At 37.6% G+C, this 18,821-nt stretch overlaps 1 protein-coding gene across 9 annotated transcripts in view; it reads left to right on the top strand.

Moving 5' to 3' along the window:
• Positions 1–17,124, top strand: part of CLOCK (clock circadian regulator) — a 64,041-nt gene extending 46,917 nt beyond the window's left edge. For 7 of the 9 annotated variants that reach the window (XM_038134500.1, XM_038134502.1, XM_038134495.1 and 4 more), the window contains 12 exons: positions 1,036–1,118; positions 1,342–1,448; positions 1,904–2,051; positions 2,249–2,324; positions 3,234–3,375; positions 3,751–3,851; positions 4,758–4,847; positions 5,924–6,082; positions 7,445–7,651; positions 8,702–8,910; positions 9,206–9,479; positions 11,019–11,469. In XM_038134500.1, coding sequence (XP_037990428.1) covers positions 1,036–1,118; positions 1,342–1,448; positions 1,904–2,051; positions 2,249–2,324; positions 3,234–3,375; positions 3,751–3,851; positions 4,758–4,847; positions 5,924–6,082; positions 7,445–7,651; positions 8,702–8,910; positions 9,206–9,479; positions 11,019–11,198 — 1,776 coding nt within the window. In that variant the 3' untranslated portion in view covers positions 11,199–11,469. Of the gene's footprint in view, positions 1–1,035; positions 1,119–1,341; positions 1,449–1,903; positions 2,052–2,248; positions 2,325–3,233; positions 3,376–3,750; positions 3,852–4,757; positions 4,848–5,923; positions 6,083–7,444; positions 7,652–8,701; positions 8,911–9,205; positions 9,480–11,018 lie in introns of all 9 variants that reach the window. The other 2 variants (XM_038134494.1, XM_038134503.1) reach the window with 2 other exon arrangements.
• The last annotated feature ends 1,697 nt before the right edge of the window (positions 17,125–18,821 follow it).

The raw sequence follows: 18,821 nt of genomic DNA, 5'->3' as shown, positions 1-18,821 counted from the left end.
GGCAGCAGTGTGCTCATCTGTCCACACTTGTTATGAGTATTATGCCAGTGTATCAGCAGCTTCCACATTGCAGTGTTTAGGAAACTCTTGTACCTGATCATCAATAGATTCCAGTGTGCTCCTGGCACTGGGAATACCATTGCAAGCTCCTACAAATGACAAATGTGTGCAGGTGTCCAAAAAAGAAATATTTACTTATCTCTTAATTTTAATGTGATTCTTTGAGGGGTGTATTTGTGTGCATGTATTCCATCATCCATCTTCCTTCTTGTAAGGCAGTACTACAGGAGTTTGCAGAAGAATTGGCTGGCTTGGGGTGCGTGGTGTTGTGACTGTCTCTGCATGAGGCACAATACCCAGTGGGGCATCTTTACCTTTCTCAAAGGGGACAGTAAAGGTTGACTGACATGCTCTGAATACATTTGAGTGGAATACATTTAGAATTATGTGCAGAATACGTTAAGATTCTGTTGTAATGGAAATGCAGCTGTTCTCTTACTTTTCATGAGTTCTAAACATAAGAATAGTGTGTTATTTGTACTACATGTCTGTGCACTCAAAGGGATTTAGAGTACTTTGTGTTCACTACAGGGAAGAATCGTATTCCTGAACTCATAGTAATGTGACCATCTTACTAGTGTTGGGTTTTACCCATTATAAACACAGACTATAATCAGACTGGTGGGAATGTTTCATGTCTTCTTTTGCGTGCTACAATTTAAAAGCATACTGCAGGAACTATGGATTTCTGCTTGTACTATTGTGTTTGTAGATATTGCATTTGAGTTTAATCTCATGACATGATTAGTCCATTTAAATCAACCAAGCATCAGCTTGGCACAATTGAGATTAGATTCAGATTAGATTCTACCTCAGTACTCTGCGCCTAAACAAGCAAAACCAATGAAGCTGTCTAAAAATAATATTATAACTATTGTGGAATTATCTACTAACTTTAGGTATGTCTGAATTTTGAAAGCGCTTAGGTACTAGAATAGAGCAGTTTTAAGAGATTCTTATTTTTTTCCTTTTTAGGAAATGTGCACTGTTGAAGAACCCAACGAAGAGTTCACATCTAGACACAGCTTAGAATGGAAGTTCCTATTCTTGGATCACAGGTGCAGTTCCTTCTGTGTAGTAGCAATAGCAGCTGAATCACAGTGGTGGCTGTAGTATTTGGAATTCACTAATCTGCATTAACTGCTCATAGCTTGTGTTGGGTTTAATTTTTTAACTTCTTTGGAGCATATACTATAAACAAGAAAGCTTATATAATTAATTCTGATTTGTTTGAAATTCCTTCATGTATGTGAAAATAACATTGATTTTTTTATTAATTAGGGCACCTCCGATAATAGGTTATCTTCCATTTGAAGTTTTGGGAACATCAGGCTATGATTATTATCATGTGGATGATCTAGATAATCTGGCAAAATGTCATGAGCATTGTGAGTACAACTAAGTCACTAAAACGAACAAGTTTGTTAAATTGATCAACTGTTCTGGTGAAATTTTGTGATATTTTGTGATATTTTGTGTCTTTACTCCCATTCGTTTGACATTATTATACTGCTGTTCCATATCTTTTTTTCTTTTGATACAGAACTACAAAACACATTTAACTTTATCTTACAATTCTGGGGTTTCATTGTGGTAAATTGGAGTGCACTTCTCTATGACTAATACTTTTCCAGTTCTTCCAATGGCATTTAAAAGGCTTTATGATGTTGAATAAGTGCAAAAGCTGGTGGAAAATTTTTGAACCTGTTCTTGGTCATTGTCTTAATACTGGATTTAGACATGGGTTTGGGCTATATGAACCTGGGGAGTAATGTTCTTTTAATGTAATTGGAGTATTTACAACCTGGCAAGACAGTAAACTTTATTCTTCATCTCTTTATAGTAATGCAATATGGGAAAGGGAAGTCATGTTACTACAGATTCCTTACAAAGGGACAACAATGGATTTGGCTGCAAACTCATTACTATATCACGTATCACCAGTGGAATTCCAGACCGGAGTTTATTGTCTGTACGCACACTGTTGTAAGGTAGGTTACTTCTTGAAGTAATCCTACTGGTATGGGAACTATCTTGATGGTATTTTGGAGGCAGAGAAGTTATAGCAGTGTGAAGAAACTTCTTGAGATACTCTATAAGCAAGATGGGTTTGAGGAGTTTGGTCTTTGAGGTGTATTTTTTAAAATCATCCCATGATATAGTAGTCATCTTTGGTTTGTTCTTCTAGTTATGCAGAAGTTAGAGCAGAAAGGCGACGAGAACTTGGTATTGAAGAATCTCTCCCAGAGATAACAGCAGATAAAGTGAGTATTTTATATAATTTTATTTTACATCTTCACGTACTAAAAATAATATGCAAGCAAATATACAGCTGCAAAAAGTCTTTTGTCCCCAAATGAAGTAATGATTTGATCTCCAAATAATGTGACTATTAAAAATGATCAAAGAAGTCTAGAGAGAGTGTTTAACTCTGCCTGTAACACCCTTCTCTTTTCAGGAATTAATGTGCATGTAGTTATAACAGTTATAACACCCATAACTTTTTATTAAGATCTGATTTCTGCAGTGTTAGATTTCTAAATAAATGGGCTCCCTTACTGGAAGTACCCATAATCTGAAAAATCAAGGTCAACACACCCAGAAGGAATTCACAATAGGAAAGTAGAAGCTATTTAATTTTGTGACTCTGTCTAACTTCTCAAAAGTATACAAAATTTATTTTGAATTAATGTCTTTAGAAGCTCAATGAGTCTTATCAGCTTGCAGAGACGATCTGACGTGTTTTAGTCTGACAGTTCAGAAATGTTTTCCTTTGGCATTTTCACAAGTTTCATCTATCAGTGCTCCTAATGGAACAAACTCATCCTTTCTCAAAGGAGTAAGGAGTTCCCTCATTACACTGTTCAGAGTGCAATGAGTGGCTACAGAAGGAGCTCAGCTCAGTAGTCAGTTTGCGGCCTTAGTCTGCATGCATTTCGGTTTCTAGGCTTATGTAGCTTTGGTTTCCAAGGATGAAAATGGAAACAGAGCTTACAGCCATCAAAAAGGCCACTACTTTTGGATGGTCACCTGTGTGAGGGGGTTGATTAGAAACAAAGAAACAAAAGGGTCTGAGATATTATGTAACAGAAATAAACAGAAACAGAATTATGTAACAGAAAAATTGTGTGCTGGATTAGATAAATAATTGTTGTTTATGTGTGTCTCTTCAGAGTCAGGACTCTGGGTCTGACAATCACATAAACACAGTGAGTCTCAAAGAAGCACTGGAAAGGTTTGATACCAGCCCCACACCTTCTGCTTCCTCCAGGAGTTCAAGAAAATCTTCACATACTGCAGTATCGGATCATTCATGTAAGTACTAACTACTGAAAAAAGAATTGCTTTCCTTATGAGGGCTTTCTCTACTTAATTTTATTAAATGCATAACTGGCAGTTAATAATCATTTTATGAGCAGTGTGCAGGTGAAAATACCCTTTGTGATGGTTCAGAGATCTGCAGACTGTTCTGGAAAAGACTTTTACTTCTAGAGTACAATATCAGACTCTAGTACACCCTATTTCAATCCATCAGATTGCACTATTGGTGGATAGTCAGGGGAAAAAAGAGTCTGAGCCTTTACAGTTTTTTAAAATTTATTAGAAGCTTCGTGTAATTAGATTATTGCATTAAAGAATTGAGATAAAAATTAAGATGTTTCTTTCTGTTCTAACTCTCAACATTGTCAGCAACACCAACTAAAATGACAGTGGACACTAGCACTCCTCCAAGGCAGGGCTTATCTGGTCATGAAAAGACTGCGCAAAGAAGATCATCTCTGAGCAGCCAGGTAACTTCAGAGAAGAGTGTACTTAAACAGTGCAGTTCACCTTTAAAAGCTATTAATAAATCCATATAAGCTTTGTTTTATTTCTTCTAAGAACAATAGGTTAAGAGTTTCTCTTGGAATACATGTCTTAGAATTGCATCATCGTTATGCAACTTTGGTACGCTAGATTTTAAAGGAATACAATAATTAAGCATATATGTATTTAGGTTTTGTCATTAGGATTTGAAAGAGTGTGAATGAATCTCTGTTTCACTCACACAGAACTTCTTTCTGTGATTCTGGATTTTTAATACACACACACACATATATATATGTAAAATGGCCAATGTAATGCCGTGTGTGTCCCTGTAGAGAACTCATACAAATTTATGACTAAGAACATTAGTGAATACTTCCATGTCCTTTCTGAAATCTTGGAGAATTTATCATGCCTCGTGTACTTGGTGCTCATTTTCCAATACATTCACTTCATAAACAGAATGCTTATTAAAATATGCATAATAATATTATATCTAGATTAATATATATTGATTTCTTTTAATATATAAATATAATATATAATATTTTTTAAAATTGTTAGTTTAAGAATAAATCAAAGGTGTTAACTTCCAAACTTGTTGAAATTGAGACTTCTGAAATACTTGTAGTTGTAATTTCTGTTTTACACCTACTGCTCAAATATATTTTTAGCAGTAGAAATATTATGTATATATTATGTAGATAATCAATTGCTTTTGTTTTCTTAATTCTTTAATAACTAAGGTTAGATAGTTCTGGAAACAATTGACTAGTTTCTCTTATATGTTCATATAATGCTGTTTTGAATTTGACTCTTTAAAGAAATACTTCATGTCAAATATGAAGTTCATTCTCTTAATGATTATGGAACATTTTTTTTAATCCTAGTCTTTAAGCTCACAGTCTCTTGGACAACCAGTAACACAGCCAGCAATATCTCAGCCTGCAACTTTACAGCTCCAGTCTGGAATGACTCAGGTATGGATTAACTCAATTTATTATTTATTATTTTTTAAACATTCTTGTTCTCCTGCAGTAATGGGCTGCCTGTGGCTTGGGTGGATGCACTGTTCAGTGAGAGAGAAACAGTTTGGATGGCCAGGCCCAGAGAGTGGTGGTGAATGGAGTTACATCCACGTGGCAGCCAGTCATTAGTGGAGTTCCAGAGGGCTCAGTACTGGGGCCAGTCCAGTTTAATATATTTATTAATGATATGGACAAAGGGATTGAGGTCACCATCAGTGAGTTTGCAGATGACACCCAGTTGGATGAGAGTGTTGATCTGCTGGAAGGCAGGAAGGCTCTGCAGAGGGATCTGGACAGGCTGGATCCATGGGCTAAGAAATTGAGTCCTTTGGTGCCAAATTATTCTCTTGAAATGAGCAAATTCTGTAATTTGACACTTTTGCTTTTGAGCCTTGTACATTAGCAACATAGATATAAAACCAGTTAAAGCTAAAATATTTTAGGGCATGAATTTAAAAATCCATCAACTTGGCTGGCAGCTTTCAGGCATATGCTTATAACACAAGGCTGCTTGGTCTGTGAAATGCTTCTGTGTAATAAGAACAGGATATAGGTATCAAAAGGTCATACTGACTTGGGGCCTATAGCAGATGTCTGAGGGAAAACAGAAGTGGCAAATAGTTTCTCTATGGGCTCACGGTACTCCCAAGTTTTTTGTATGTTTTAGCTTTGGGTGAATCTTTTTTTCTAAACTGGCACAATTATATTTTTTAACATGAAAGAGCTTTAACATCTACAGTACCATGTAAATTACTAAGGCTAGACACACACACATACATACATATGTTTATGATTTGGACACCAGTCAATTTTTTGTGCTATGGAATTTTTTAGTTCATGAATTCTCATACATCAATTAAATGTTAATTATATGATGTTTTCATACTCATTAATTGGTCCTCAGATTATAGTTTATTAGTAATTGAAGAGCAATGCTTGATTTCTTTGCTTCTGTGGAGGACTGTACTTATCTCTTGTGAATAAAATGTAGTTTTTGCTCAGCTTTTAATTTATTAATTGCACTACAGCCTGTGTTTCAGTTTTCAGCTCAATTAGGAGCAATGCAGCATCTGAAGGACCAGCTAGAGCAAAGAACACGCATGATAGAGGCAAATATTCATCGGCAGCAGGAAGAGTTGCGCAAGATTCAAGAGCAGCTTCAAATTGTTCACGGTCAAGGACTCCAGGTGAGTTAGTGTATCACAGGTTTCATCTGTAGAGAATTTATGCAGCTGAAAAGTGTCTGGGGCACCTAATTCCACAACACAATCCTCTGTATTCCCTGTCAGCTGCCATCTGGGCCTAATATGTCTAAAATCCATAGTAGCTGAAGCTGCTGTTCCAGAGGTACCTGATGTTTTGCTTCCAAATGTATCTGGAAATGCCCCAGTGTTGAGCAGGTCAAGCCTAGCTTATCACTTAACCTAATTAAATGTAAAAGGATGGAATGGTTGTTAATTCTTGCAAAGTTTTGCAGCCATTAGAATATTAATCCAAAATCTGCAGGATCTATTTTTCTCTTTCAGCTCTGAGGGTGGTAAATCCATGTTTCTTTGCTTCTTAAACTGTCCTGTCAGGCTGAATGGCTCTACTTTGCATGGTAAACTTGAAGGAGTTACTGAGCCAAAAGGCAGGAAGTCTAGAGAGTGCATTACTCAGTCTAGCAGCTGACTATGTGATTTCTGATTTTTTTTGAATCTGTATATATTTTTCTATTTTTGTCATTGTCTTTTCAGCAGCTATGTTTGGAAGAAAAGAATTACCCTGTTGGGCTTTTCTAGTTAAAAGGCCCGAACAAAAAAAAACCTCATCACCTCAAGCTAAGATATATTTTAAGGAAATAATTTAATATTTTCAGTCTGGATTGTGACTAAAGAATAGAAAAAATACTTCCTGGAAGTACTGAATATGTTGCTTAAATTCTGTTGGAAGAGTAGGAGTTTCTGGCATGTGCCATTTGCAGTGTTGTGTGATGTTTAGTGTAAACATGCCAGCAGTAGACTGCATTATCTGTGTCTCAAAAGGAGAGATTTACAGCTCTCCTTTCCATGCAGTATGGAGGGACCTTGTTCAGGAATGTGAAAACTAGAAAAAATACTTCAGTGATGCACATTCTGCCTTGTTGTAGGCTTGGGCCTAACTTTTTGTAAAGAATGTAATATTTTTGTGCTGAATTCTGAATGTAATATTTTTGTGCTGAATTTATTGCAACAGTGTTGGAAAGTTCAGTAGAATCATTATGATTTCCTGATTGTCAGGGAAGATTACATTCTTGGTGCTATGCCTGGGTCTACTAATTCAGAATTGAGATTTTCTTCATCTGATTTAGTGTTACTGAGGAAGGTCCTACAAAAAGAAGTGTCAGTCAAATATGTTTTGTCTTTAACCAGTAATGTAGTCTACAGTTATCTAATCTCTAAATGTTGCTTTTTCTTTAAAAACAAATATCAAATGTTAATGTTTAGAACTCTGGGAATTAGGATTCTGATTCTTACCAGATAGAGTTGAGCCTCTGAATACTGACCCTATAACTTGTGGAATTTTTTAAGATGTTCTTGCAGCAGTCAGCTTCTGGACTCAACTTTGGTTCTGTGCAGCTTCCTTCTGGAAATTCTTCAACTGTTCAGCAGCTTACACCAATAAACATGCAAGGTCAAGTTGTTCAGACTAATCAGACTCAAAGTGGGATGAACACGGGCCATATAAATACTCCACACATGATACAGCAGCAGCCTTTGCAGAGTACTGCAACACAGGTAAAACTCTATTACTGATTTTGCTGGATTGAATATTTGCTCAAAACCACAGCTGAAACACAGCAACTTCCCTGACATTCCCCTGTTATGAATGAGTGTTTGAGATTGCTTAAAAATTCATTGGCAAGGGTATTAGGAAAAGCCTGATTTAATATTAAGTGGCAGCACAACAAAGTTCGTTGACAAGATTCACTCTACTACTTACAGGACAGTTAAGGCACAATAAGGAAAAAACAAGCAGCAACAAAACCAAACAAAATCCAGGCAATCAAAACAGAAGTGAACTGAGAACTATCTAGGGGGGTGTGTGTGTGTGTCTGTGTGTGTGTGTTTCAGTGCATGTGACAAAAGGAGGTGGGCAGAGATACAAAGGAACATGGCCTAAAAGCTTAACGGCACTCAATTTATACATTAAACCTAACAATGTAACAAAGAAACAGCTCTCAACTTTTACCATAAACTTAACCTTAACAATTTAGCAGAGGCATAACGCCCAACATCATGTGTCCCCACAGAAGCTGTTTCTTCATGCTGAATACTTCTAATGGGTTTGACCATTCTGTGTATGAAGACTCCATATACATCTGATCTCTGTGGTCACCCTCCTCTGTACCCTTTCCCACATTCCATACTTCCTTTTGAGATTTGTGAAGAGGCAGACTAGCGATGCATTTTACCATCTCAGCAGTAGGCTAGTTCCAAACTTTCAAGAAATTCTTGACATTATGTGCACATTTTACTCTAAGCGGGGCACAGAGATGTTAAAGGAGTAAAAAGATAATTTTGAATAAACAGTATGCAAGTAGCTGAAAAATTCAGGGAAAAAAAAATAACCTGAACAGGAAAAGAAGTTACTGTAAGAGACTCAGATGTCCAAAGTCAAGTCCCACCTCTAAATCCTCAGTCAGTAGAAATACTTGTGTACTTTGAATTAAGAATTCATTTGAATAGAAAAAAACTGGTAGTTTTGAAGTATGGGCAGTGACAGTGAGGAGAACAGCTGTAGTACCTGGCTATTTTCAACTTACTATCTCAAATTTTTTTTTTCAGCATAATCAACAAAATGTACTTAGTGGACACAATCAACAGTCTTCTCTTGCCAGTCAGTCACAGAACACAGTGTCAGCACCTTTGTACAACACTATGGTGATTTCTCAGCCAACAGCAGGAAATGTGGTGCAGGTTCCCTCTAGCTTACCACAGAACAACAACCAGAATGCTGCTGCAGTAACCACTTTTACACAGGACAGACAAATCAGGTAAATCTTCAAGACCTGTATTTAAGATGACTTTTTATAATGGTATGCTTATGCAGCTGCACCATATACAAAAGGAACTAAAATAGCATTAAAAAGGTAGTGTGATTTGTGTTTCAATGGTATGGATACAACCCTTGAAATTAAACTGCCCAAAGTCATATGTTTGCAGGCTTATCAAAACCCATGTTGTTACAGCAAAATACGGCTTTGAGAAATCTGCTTTTCTCAAGCATATGTGATGCTTCCTATATTTTTTTTCCTGAAGGGACTCCAGATGTCTTTTTCTTTTTAACAGATTTTCTCAAGGTCAGCAACTTGTAACAAAACTTGTCACGGCCCCAGTAGCATGTGGAGCAGTAATGGTACCAAGTACTATGTTTATGGGACAGGTGGTGACAGCTTATCCCACTTTTGCTGCCCAACAGCAGCAGACGCAGACTTTGTCAATAACACAACAACAGCAGCAGCAGCAGCAGCAGCAAAGTCAGCAGGACCATCAGCAGCAGCTCACCACAGTGCAACAACCAGCTCAGTCACAGCTGACCCAGCACCCCCAGCAGTTCCTACAGGTAATGAATGTAGAGCTGTCTACAAATTTTCCCAAGTCCTGGCACTTTCAGCATTGCTAGGTTATCCAGGCATGCTTTACCTGAAAACAAAGCACTTAAAATAGTAAACTGTGAATAAGCCAAATGTATGAGGTAAGTTTATTCTGTAGCAGTTCTCTAAAATCCTGTTACTTAAAGGAGAGGTGGTCTTTCCTGCAGGATTACTCTATGCCTTGTCCTGTCTTAAATCTTTTTCCCCTTGAATTGCTGCTCTTAATTGACTGTAAGACGAAAAAAGCAGATGTTTCCTTTAAAACAGTTTACATTTTCTTTCATTAAATTTACATGTTAATGCAGTAAGGTATGAGAGATAATGGTTGGTCTGGAAAGCAGCACACAGCCTAAAGCAAGACATGTCCCAATAACATGAGGCATGAAATTCTGTCTGGGCTACAGGGGAGGCTTAGCAGCAAGTAACTTTGTAAGCACAAAGTGGGGAAGAACCTTGTTTTAGTGGAGAAAGAGGAGAGGTTGGGTCAAAAGAGAAGGAAGACAAACCCAAGGAGTTTTGAAATAGGAAATCTCTAAAAGAAACAGAAGGTAGAAGGGGGACATCTATTGCTATTTGTTGATTCCAGTTAATTACTGGAACATGCATCACCCAGCATCTGGAGTTGGTAAAGGAGATGTAGTGGTGGCTAGAACCACTTAGCAGGTTAATAGTGTTTGTATCTCTGTTTGTAAATTTAAAAGTTTATACAATTTTGACTTAATTCTGGTGAAACATAATGTGAAATATGAAGATCTCAAAAGGTCTGTGCCTACTCTAGAATTTTGCTCTAGGCAAAAGTCCAGTATTTTTAATACAAACTAATAAAGTGCTAGAATTTGGAGTGAAGCAAATACTCTTTAAAAAGGACAAATGTGCCTTTTTTGCTTCTGTTCACTGGGGCGCCTTACAGTCTGATTGTGTAGGTGGAGCAGTTGATGTACTTTACTCTCTGCTGCAGAACATTTCAGGATTGAGATGTCCTTGTGCATTTGTACCCATCTTTCATTGTTTTTATTCAGTAATCTTTTTTTGTGTTCTAAGAAGAATACTGTTAAAACTAAATACCATTTCCTACAGTAATAAGTCTCCTTCAAAGGGGATGTTGGGGTCTGCAAATGCATCATTTTCTTTGACTGTGAGGAATAAATGTGATCTGTGCCAAATCATGCACTATTTTTTCATTTGACTGCAATGACAGCTACCTACACTTACTCAAATAGATTCTTTACGCCCTGCTATGCTTTTGTGGTGTGAAATGAAGACAAATTGCCATGTATTCCTACCTATCACCACAGAAATTCCACAGACCAATTACAGCTGCTTTATTAATTGTTCAGATGCGATGATTAAATGTATTAGTGTCAACAAATCCTTGCACTGTTTGCTCAGCTCAAATGGCCAGATCTGAAGTTTATTTTGATTGAACCCTTATAAAAGTTAAAAAGCATCTAGGCCCATGTTTCTCAATGCAGCAGGAAAAATAAATTGTTTCTATTTTTCTGTTTTAGACATCCAGGTTACTTCATGGAAATCAGTCGGCTCAGCTTATTCTCTCTGCTGCTTTCCCACTACAACAAAGCACTTTCACTCAGTCCCACCACCAGCAGCATCAGTCTCAGCAGCAGCAGCAGCTGTCACGACACAGAACTGACAAGATGACTGATCCCTCCAAAGTTCAGCCACAGTAGTGTGGGCGCTGCCTCTTTTTGAAGCAAACTGCCAGGAGGGGCTGCCCCACAAACAGTTGCACTGAAGCTACAGAGGTAACAGTACGAAGGCTTTCTAGCACTGTGGTGTTGAGATCTACTTCTAACTTCTGGAATCTGTTAAGAAAAGCCACAAGATGATGATGGGGACATGGCCAACTTTGAGCATTGCCCCAGTTTCTGTGTTCTAAAGGATTTGCTGCCATGTTGTAATTTGTCCAGGTGAAATCTCCAAATGTGACTGAAAAGAGAGTTAAGCTGAAAATATTGGTATTTTTATCAATCCTGTACATTTTTAAAGTATTAAAACGGACATGGAGCAATTGTTTTGAATTAGCAGGAAAAAATGCCAGAAATATAGTCCAAAAACCATCTAATTTTTTTTCAGATGATTACAGGACAGTAAATATTTTGAAAATGTTGTGTGAAATCCAGTTCTCTGTTGTACAGATGCTGTAAAATATTGTGTATATGTCTGCATAAAAGGAGAAAGAGCAAAATATTTTATATGATGCATGAAAATGTAATCTGTTATTTGTAGGTTTGAATATGTTTCCCTAAATTCTCACGCCATACTCAGACTAATGTTTTTCTCTGTTCTACCCTTTTGTTTACAACATGATGCATCATTATTTTCACCCTTAATGTGGGCACAAGTCTCTTGTTTGTGCTTTGTCCGTGATGTCAGGGTTTGTTCGGTGAGGTATAGTGTGTTGGTTACTTGACTGCTTGAAGTTAAATTATTGATGAAGCTGTTTGAACTGGTGATCATGCATCAGGGTTCAGGACATTCAGATTCATAAATATCATCCATCATTTCATAATGAATTCATCATTTTATTTGAAAAATAGGAATTTGCACTGCTTTCTTGCGGATGGTTTGGAATTTTATTCCCCAAAGCTATCTTTTGATATAGTTCATAGTTGGAAATATTTATGTAAAAGGTTTAAAAAAAATGACAGTAATTTTCAAGAATGTTTCAGTTATAGGAGTAATTTGCACAAAAATATATTTACATTTAATAACCTTTTGGGCACTTTTTAACCACTTTCTCTGTGGTGAGAATTGTAACTTGTTAAACCATGTTGGAATCTTTTTATTCTCCTTCAAAAATTAGTCAGAACTAATTCAGGGTCATTTTAACAACAACAACAAAACCCATAGTGCCTTGATTTTAATTCAGGTGATAATGTTGAACATCTTGAATTACAATGTCTTGAATCTGTAACCATTTTCAATTTTGAAGTCTTAGCACATTGTCAACCAAACTTGTGTATCTACTTCATAGATATTTCTGTATTGTGTTAATTTTAACAGTGGTCTGAGTTGAGACCATGAATATTTTTGACTGGTACTCCCCCTCAGACAGTAGCTAGAAATACAGGAGTCTCAAAAATCTCAGATCTTTAAGGTAATACTCTTAAAAAAAAAAAAAAGGCAAAAAAAAAGCAAACCTTAAAAGACAGGACTCCTTTTGCAGAAGGAAGAATAATAAGCTGATTTTTTTAATCATTTTTGGAAGCATTTAAAGTGTGTTTTGGGGGAGGTCATTATTGCATTTAACACTACCAGGTATTGATTTAAGAGCTATCACTGAACTAAGACTTCAGAAGGCAACTTCACTTTATAAAGAAAATAAAAAGTTCCAACAGATACGTGCTATTTAAGTAAACGTTGGTAGGTTTTTATGGTACTAGTTTGTGGAAACCAGAACTTCAGAGGAAAATTAATAAATGCTGATAGATCTGATAATTAATTAGAAACAAAAAAAAAAAAGTAAAAGCAATTAAAACTAGTGCTAGGGAGAGAAAGCTGGATTAATCTTGAATACTACGGAGGAGTTGAATGAATGTAACGAAATGGTGATGGTCTATTTTGTACTGTGGAACAGTTTGATTGTATTACTGGATGAACCAAACCCGCAGGAGGTAATACCAGTTTAGCCAAGCCTTTGGTGCCGTTGGTTACGTTTTGGGGCCAGCCTTTGCCTCTGCACATGTCCCAGCATTAGACCTTCGTTATTCCCCAGTCATAAAGCAAATGCTTGGCACCAAAAAGCCAAGCAGTGAACAAGGAAGGAGAGTGTGAGAAACACAGTACCAAAGAGAATCTGATTGCTCTCTGCTCCAAGAAGCCTATTGCAACTTGGAGCAAGGAACAGATGCCAATACCAAACATAGCAAGAAACGCTTTCCCTTCTTTAAAGGGATTTCTGGCATTCTTCAGACTGGGATAATTGTCAGAGACCTGTTTCTGTAAAGTTCTATGTAAAGAAATCCTGCCTTGCTCTGCTATCCCTACCACTCCATTCCACCTGTTTCTATATGAAGCTGCATTGGCTAGAGGTCTGTGCTATCACTTCTTTGCCTAATGGAAAATAGGTTAGATACAAATTTCTTTAACCAATTACAATAAAAATATAGTGCTAAAAAATAAAACTGGGAGAGCTTTAATAGTGCTGTTAGAACTACTGAATAGTGGTAAAATAGGTGTATTAAGCTATTATACTGAGAATTACAGAAATTAGAGATACCAGCCAGACAGTTAATGATGCAGCTTTTTATATAAAAAAAAATCAACTTCTCTTCCCATTCTCCCCTCCCCAGATACTCTGGTGTGCTGCTATAGGTCTGACAGTAAAGAGGCTAAACTAGGAGAGAGAAATTAGATTATGGGATAGCGTGGCTGCTGAAAGAGAACAGAGAAACATATGCTTTCATCAAGAAGCTTTTTGTAGCCTCAGAGAAAGGTCATTCAATTACAGAAGTACCAGCTAGGAGAGAAGGGATGGAAGATGGGGAAATTCTAAGGAACTGGAAAAATACAGCACACATTTGAAGAATTCCTGATGTCAATCAGGCAAACTTTACAAAGGCAAGTGTATAGAACTTAGTCCAGATTGTATGCAAGTATGGAGATGCTTTGTTCACAAGTAGTGACTAAAAAGCATATATTTAACAGGCCTGCAGCTTTCCCTGTTGCTGAATCAATTGCTGAACTGTCCTTGAGTTTTAGTGAGAAGAGGACCAGGCTGTTGCCTCTTTCTTAATCAGCCTTTTGCTTCTGCCCGACTCATTTACTACAGACTTACTTGCAACATCCAGATAAATAGCATGACACTGAATGCTGTGATGCTGCAGGTTCTGGAGCAGAAATGTTGCAGAATGACTCTGACAGAAGGGAAGGGGTCTGTTTAGGGGAGGATTGTGAAAAAATGGGCTGGTGATACATAATGGAGTGAAGAGGATGGCATTTGCACGGAGTTTAGGAGACAGACATTGTCTGCAATGGGTGAGGCTTTGAAGAAAAGTGTCTGGGATAACTTCAGAGAGAAAAAAGAGTATAGCTATTTTTATATTATATTTAATATATATTATATTTGTATATAAATATGAAAGGATTCTAGTAGGAGCTCTCCATATGCCTTCCACTTCATCTAGAAGGTTTACCTTCTGCACTACGGTTCCAGTGTGTCACCACCTTGTGTGGGCATCTTGCCTACTGCCAAACACCAAAATTAGTAACCCAGCATCCTTACAAGAAATAGGTTTCATTTCAGCTTTATGTAAAAATGAATAAAGATATATCAGGCAGTTTTTTTCACAGGAAAAAGAAATTATCTTAAGACTTAAATAGCACTTTCTCTTTTTGGTTGTGGTTTTGTTTGGTTTTTTTTTTTTTTTTTTGAGTAATAACAAGCACTTTACTGAAAAGACTATTTGAAAAACAATTTATTTCTTTAGTCAGTGAAACTGTTAAAAAGGGGGCGCAATGAGGAATAACACCTAAAACTGTCAAGAGAGACATTTCTGGAAAATGTTTCTTTATTATGGTGATCCTTTGAGGTTTCAAGTGCAGGATTAAAAAGGCTTCTGAAACCAGTTGCCTTTGTGTTTTATATGGCCAGGGGAAGGGATTAGGGATGATAGCTTCCTTGGAAGGAGGCTTTTTAAGTTGCACAGTTGCCTATGAGAGAGAATCATCTGGAGGCTCATTTGCCTGCTCAGTAATTCAAAGTGTCCCTTAGGATTATAAATTGTGTGAAAATGTTCTGAAGGTTTAAAGATGTGGCCTTTTTCAAATGTTAAAGTCGATTCAAGAATCATTTATATTTTCAGAGATTTAACCCAGGTATTGTTATGAGTGTTTTAAATGTCGTGGCATCAGGAGATGTCAAACGTGTCAGATTCATAAGCTTCTCTATTTGAAATAATTATTAAAATTAGATGTCCAGTCAGAGGGCTGGAAATGGTTATTTTGATTAAAAGGGAAAAGAGACTAGTTTTAATAATTAACCTTTTATTTTTTTACTTATCCCTGGTGGAAAAAATTGAAGAGAATGAAATGAATTTGGATTAAAAAAGACATATTTAAACAAATCGTAGTAGATGAGACAACTGTGAGAGAACATTTGAAATTGTCTTGGTTGTCCATGAGACTGGGTAGTTGCTTTTTCACTACCATGATTTTTAACACTACATTCCTTGTGTTTTTCTTTTTTTTGTCTTTTTTTAAACAGGTGATTTTAAACTCTGTGATATTTCATGCTATGCCATCTGCATGAATTTTGCCAGCATGATATGCTATATTCAAAGAAAGTATACCTAAATAAAAAGGAAGGGGGGGGGAAACAAAACACTGTGTCTGAAAAAAATATTTTATGGCCTAATAACAGAGACCCCAGCTATGACTGAGAGATGCTGCATTAATAGACAATCAATCAATGGGTAATTATTTATGAAACACTTCTGGGAATGGTCTTAAAGATGTAACTGCTTTGAAAGCAGTTGGTGAGCTGTCTTTTTCTAACAAGAAAGGTAAAAAATATTTATTTTCAAATATATCAGATTGAATTTTGAGTTTTTAAGCAGTGTTGATTTCACAGTGTCTTGGGTTTCGGTTTTGTTTTGTATTTTTTTAACTGGCATTAGATTTATATACGTAAAAGAAAACAAACAGAAAACCCTAGTGCCGTTCATATTGACGTCAGGAAATGTAGATACAGTTCCCTGGTGTTCATGTGACCATTACTAACTGTCAATTTTTTAACGGAATAAATGTAACTCATTTAAAATTTTGCTTTCTGTAGCTTCTAAGGTTCTAGAGGTTTTTTTCTGAGTTGCTTGATGTCAGTTTTATCCAAGTTTCACAGTGAAGCGCTCTTACCCTTCCCACGACTGTACCAAAGGCACTCTCTCTCCCCCACCCACAGAACTGATTTGTGAGAAGTTGCTTGATGTCACTTTTATCTTCTGTCCCCTACCCAGACAAATGACTTGTGAGATTTCAGTAAAATGCATACTGTATTTTTTCCTTGTCTTCTCTCTGTATCTGTTTATAAACTGATGCCCCACTCTAAAGGCTAGAGACCTCTGATTTGTGTATTTACATTACTGCCTTGGAATTTACTCACACAGCACTTGATTGAGTGTGCACAACTTAAAACTGCTTTCATACCTTCATGTCTACAGTTCCTGTGCTTGCCAAAGGATGAAGCAGCACTGCAGCAGGTTTGGTTGGGCAGAGCCCTTCCCTCATTTTCTGTCATGGGCAAAACATGCCTCTGTTTAAATTGGTGCCACTCCCCTCCTGGGGTATTTCTTCTGCTGGTGAAATGTCAAGGAGTAGAGGTGGTCTGAAATGTTGGCTGCGCCACTGAACAAGGAAGCAGAGACTTGCATTTAGCTGCAACCACAACTTGTTGAGAGCATGTAGCTCCTGCCTGGAAGAGATGTGTGATGATATGTAACCTGTCAGGGTGGTCTACTCTTTTCACTGATCAAAGTGTAAACATTAATAATTCCAAATGAATTAAATGTTCAGGGAAAGGAGGGCGGGAAGAAAATTGTGTAATTGAAACGGAATGTCTGGAGAAAATGATAAATACAGTTAGCCATTTTTACAGTCTGCAGTACTTTCTTTTTCTGTAATATCACACTGGATGCCCAGAGGAAGATACTGATCTTTTGCCTTTGAGAATGAAATAATACTTGTGCAAGCTGTATATTACTTCTGTATGCCATGAGGCCCCCGTGCCCCAGGAGTGAAACAAAATCAGCTGTAGAAGTGCTGTAGCTGTAGTTAAGAACTGTCACCACCCATCAGTGATAAAACTGAGAGCATGTAGCAAGCAAGATCATCAATTTTCTTAAAATTGAACTTTGGAAAGAGCAGTACATTTTTCCATAAACTTATCATGAAGAAGAGTGGTAATTACAACTGCTGCCACACCTGTAGCAATTCTGTTAAATGGTATTTTCCTGTCATGCAAGCTTGAAAACAAAACCCATGTTTATAAGAGAATGAAGTTGTTAAGTACTTGTAAAGATTAGCAATCCAAAGGTTAGTTGCACTTCTGCCTGTCAGGCATTAGTGATATAAATTCCAGATTTCAGCTCTTCGAGGGTAACATGAAAGAGCAAGCGCCTTACTGGCATTTGTAGCACAGTCTTCACTGTCAGACCCTTTGGCAAGTACATTCTCCCTTGGGAAGGAAAAGGAAGTAATCCCAAAGAAACGTACAATTATCCTAGTGCCCACGTCAGTGGGAAATGCTACAGAAATGACCCTGCCATCTCCATTAGCAGAAACCTGCAGCTGTAACTTGCCGAGGGTGCTGACTTCAGGGGCCATACAAGGTCATCTCTGGAAAAATGCCACGTCAGTACAGCAAGTGCCATTACATCATTATTTCCATGGCTCTGGAAATTAAGAATAACTCGGATTACATTAGGATGAAACAGTCTGATCCTCTTGATTTAAGATCGGATTTTGTTTTTTACATACACAGTATCTGGGACAAACATGGAGGTACACTGAACTACCAACCTCTTTCTAGAAACAAAACTGCTCACGTAAATCTGGTGGCAGCGTTCCAGAGGCAGCCTGGGCAGGAGGGGCAGCTGAGGTGAGGGAGAGCCTGTATGGCAGCAGGCTGCCTCTTGCAGTGCTCAGGAAACACAGCCCCTCTCTCACTTCCAGGTTTTCCAACTTGGTGTCTGACCCACAGATCTCAAAGCAGCAAGCCCAGGCACCAGCCCAGCACACGCACACCTGCTGGCCTTAACCTAGGAAGAGCGGGTTTACTGGCCATCTGGTCCTGTACTTTGCTTCAACAGGTTTCCTTTGAAAAACTTTGTCCTGGCAGGATAGATTATTTACTTCAGTACTGGCTTATTGCACTTTGCCATATACAGAGTAATGAGACAGGCTTTATCTAAGGATTGGGAAGAAGCACCTTTGAAAATAACAATCACAAGCTTTTCTCATTGTAAACATCTCAGTTGATGTGGGGATTTTCCATCCCAGTAGAACTACCATCTCCATTTTACTCCTATTGTATGGAAGTGAGGAATTGCTGGCGGTGTGCACTTGCAGACCTCTGCTGGTGCAACATGCAGTCAGAGCTGTAAATTCCTGCTTTAGATGCTGCTTTTGAGGTTCCTTTGGCAGCAGCTGCAATCAGCTGCATCTCACCCCAGCAGGGAAAGCTGCAGGATGGATGGAAACCTGTGGTGGAGAGTTGCCCATTTCCCATGTTGCAGACACAATAGTTCACAGAGCCTTCCCTTCAGCACTTGAGCTCTCACTCACTGCCTTTCACA

The sequence above is a fragment of the Motacilla alba genome, chromosome 4 (genome assembly GCF_015832195.1).
Source record: "Motacilla alba alba isolate MOTALB_02 chromosome 4, Motacilla_alba_V1.0_pri, whole genome shotgun sequence".
Taxonomy (NCBI): domain Eukaryota; kingdom Metazoa; phylum Chordata; class Aves; order Passeriformes; family Motacillidae; genus Motacilla; species Motacilla alba.
Note: the sequence above shows the minus strand (reverse complement) of the source record. Positions and strands in the feature narration are given on the sequence as shown.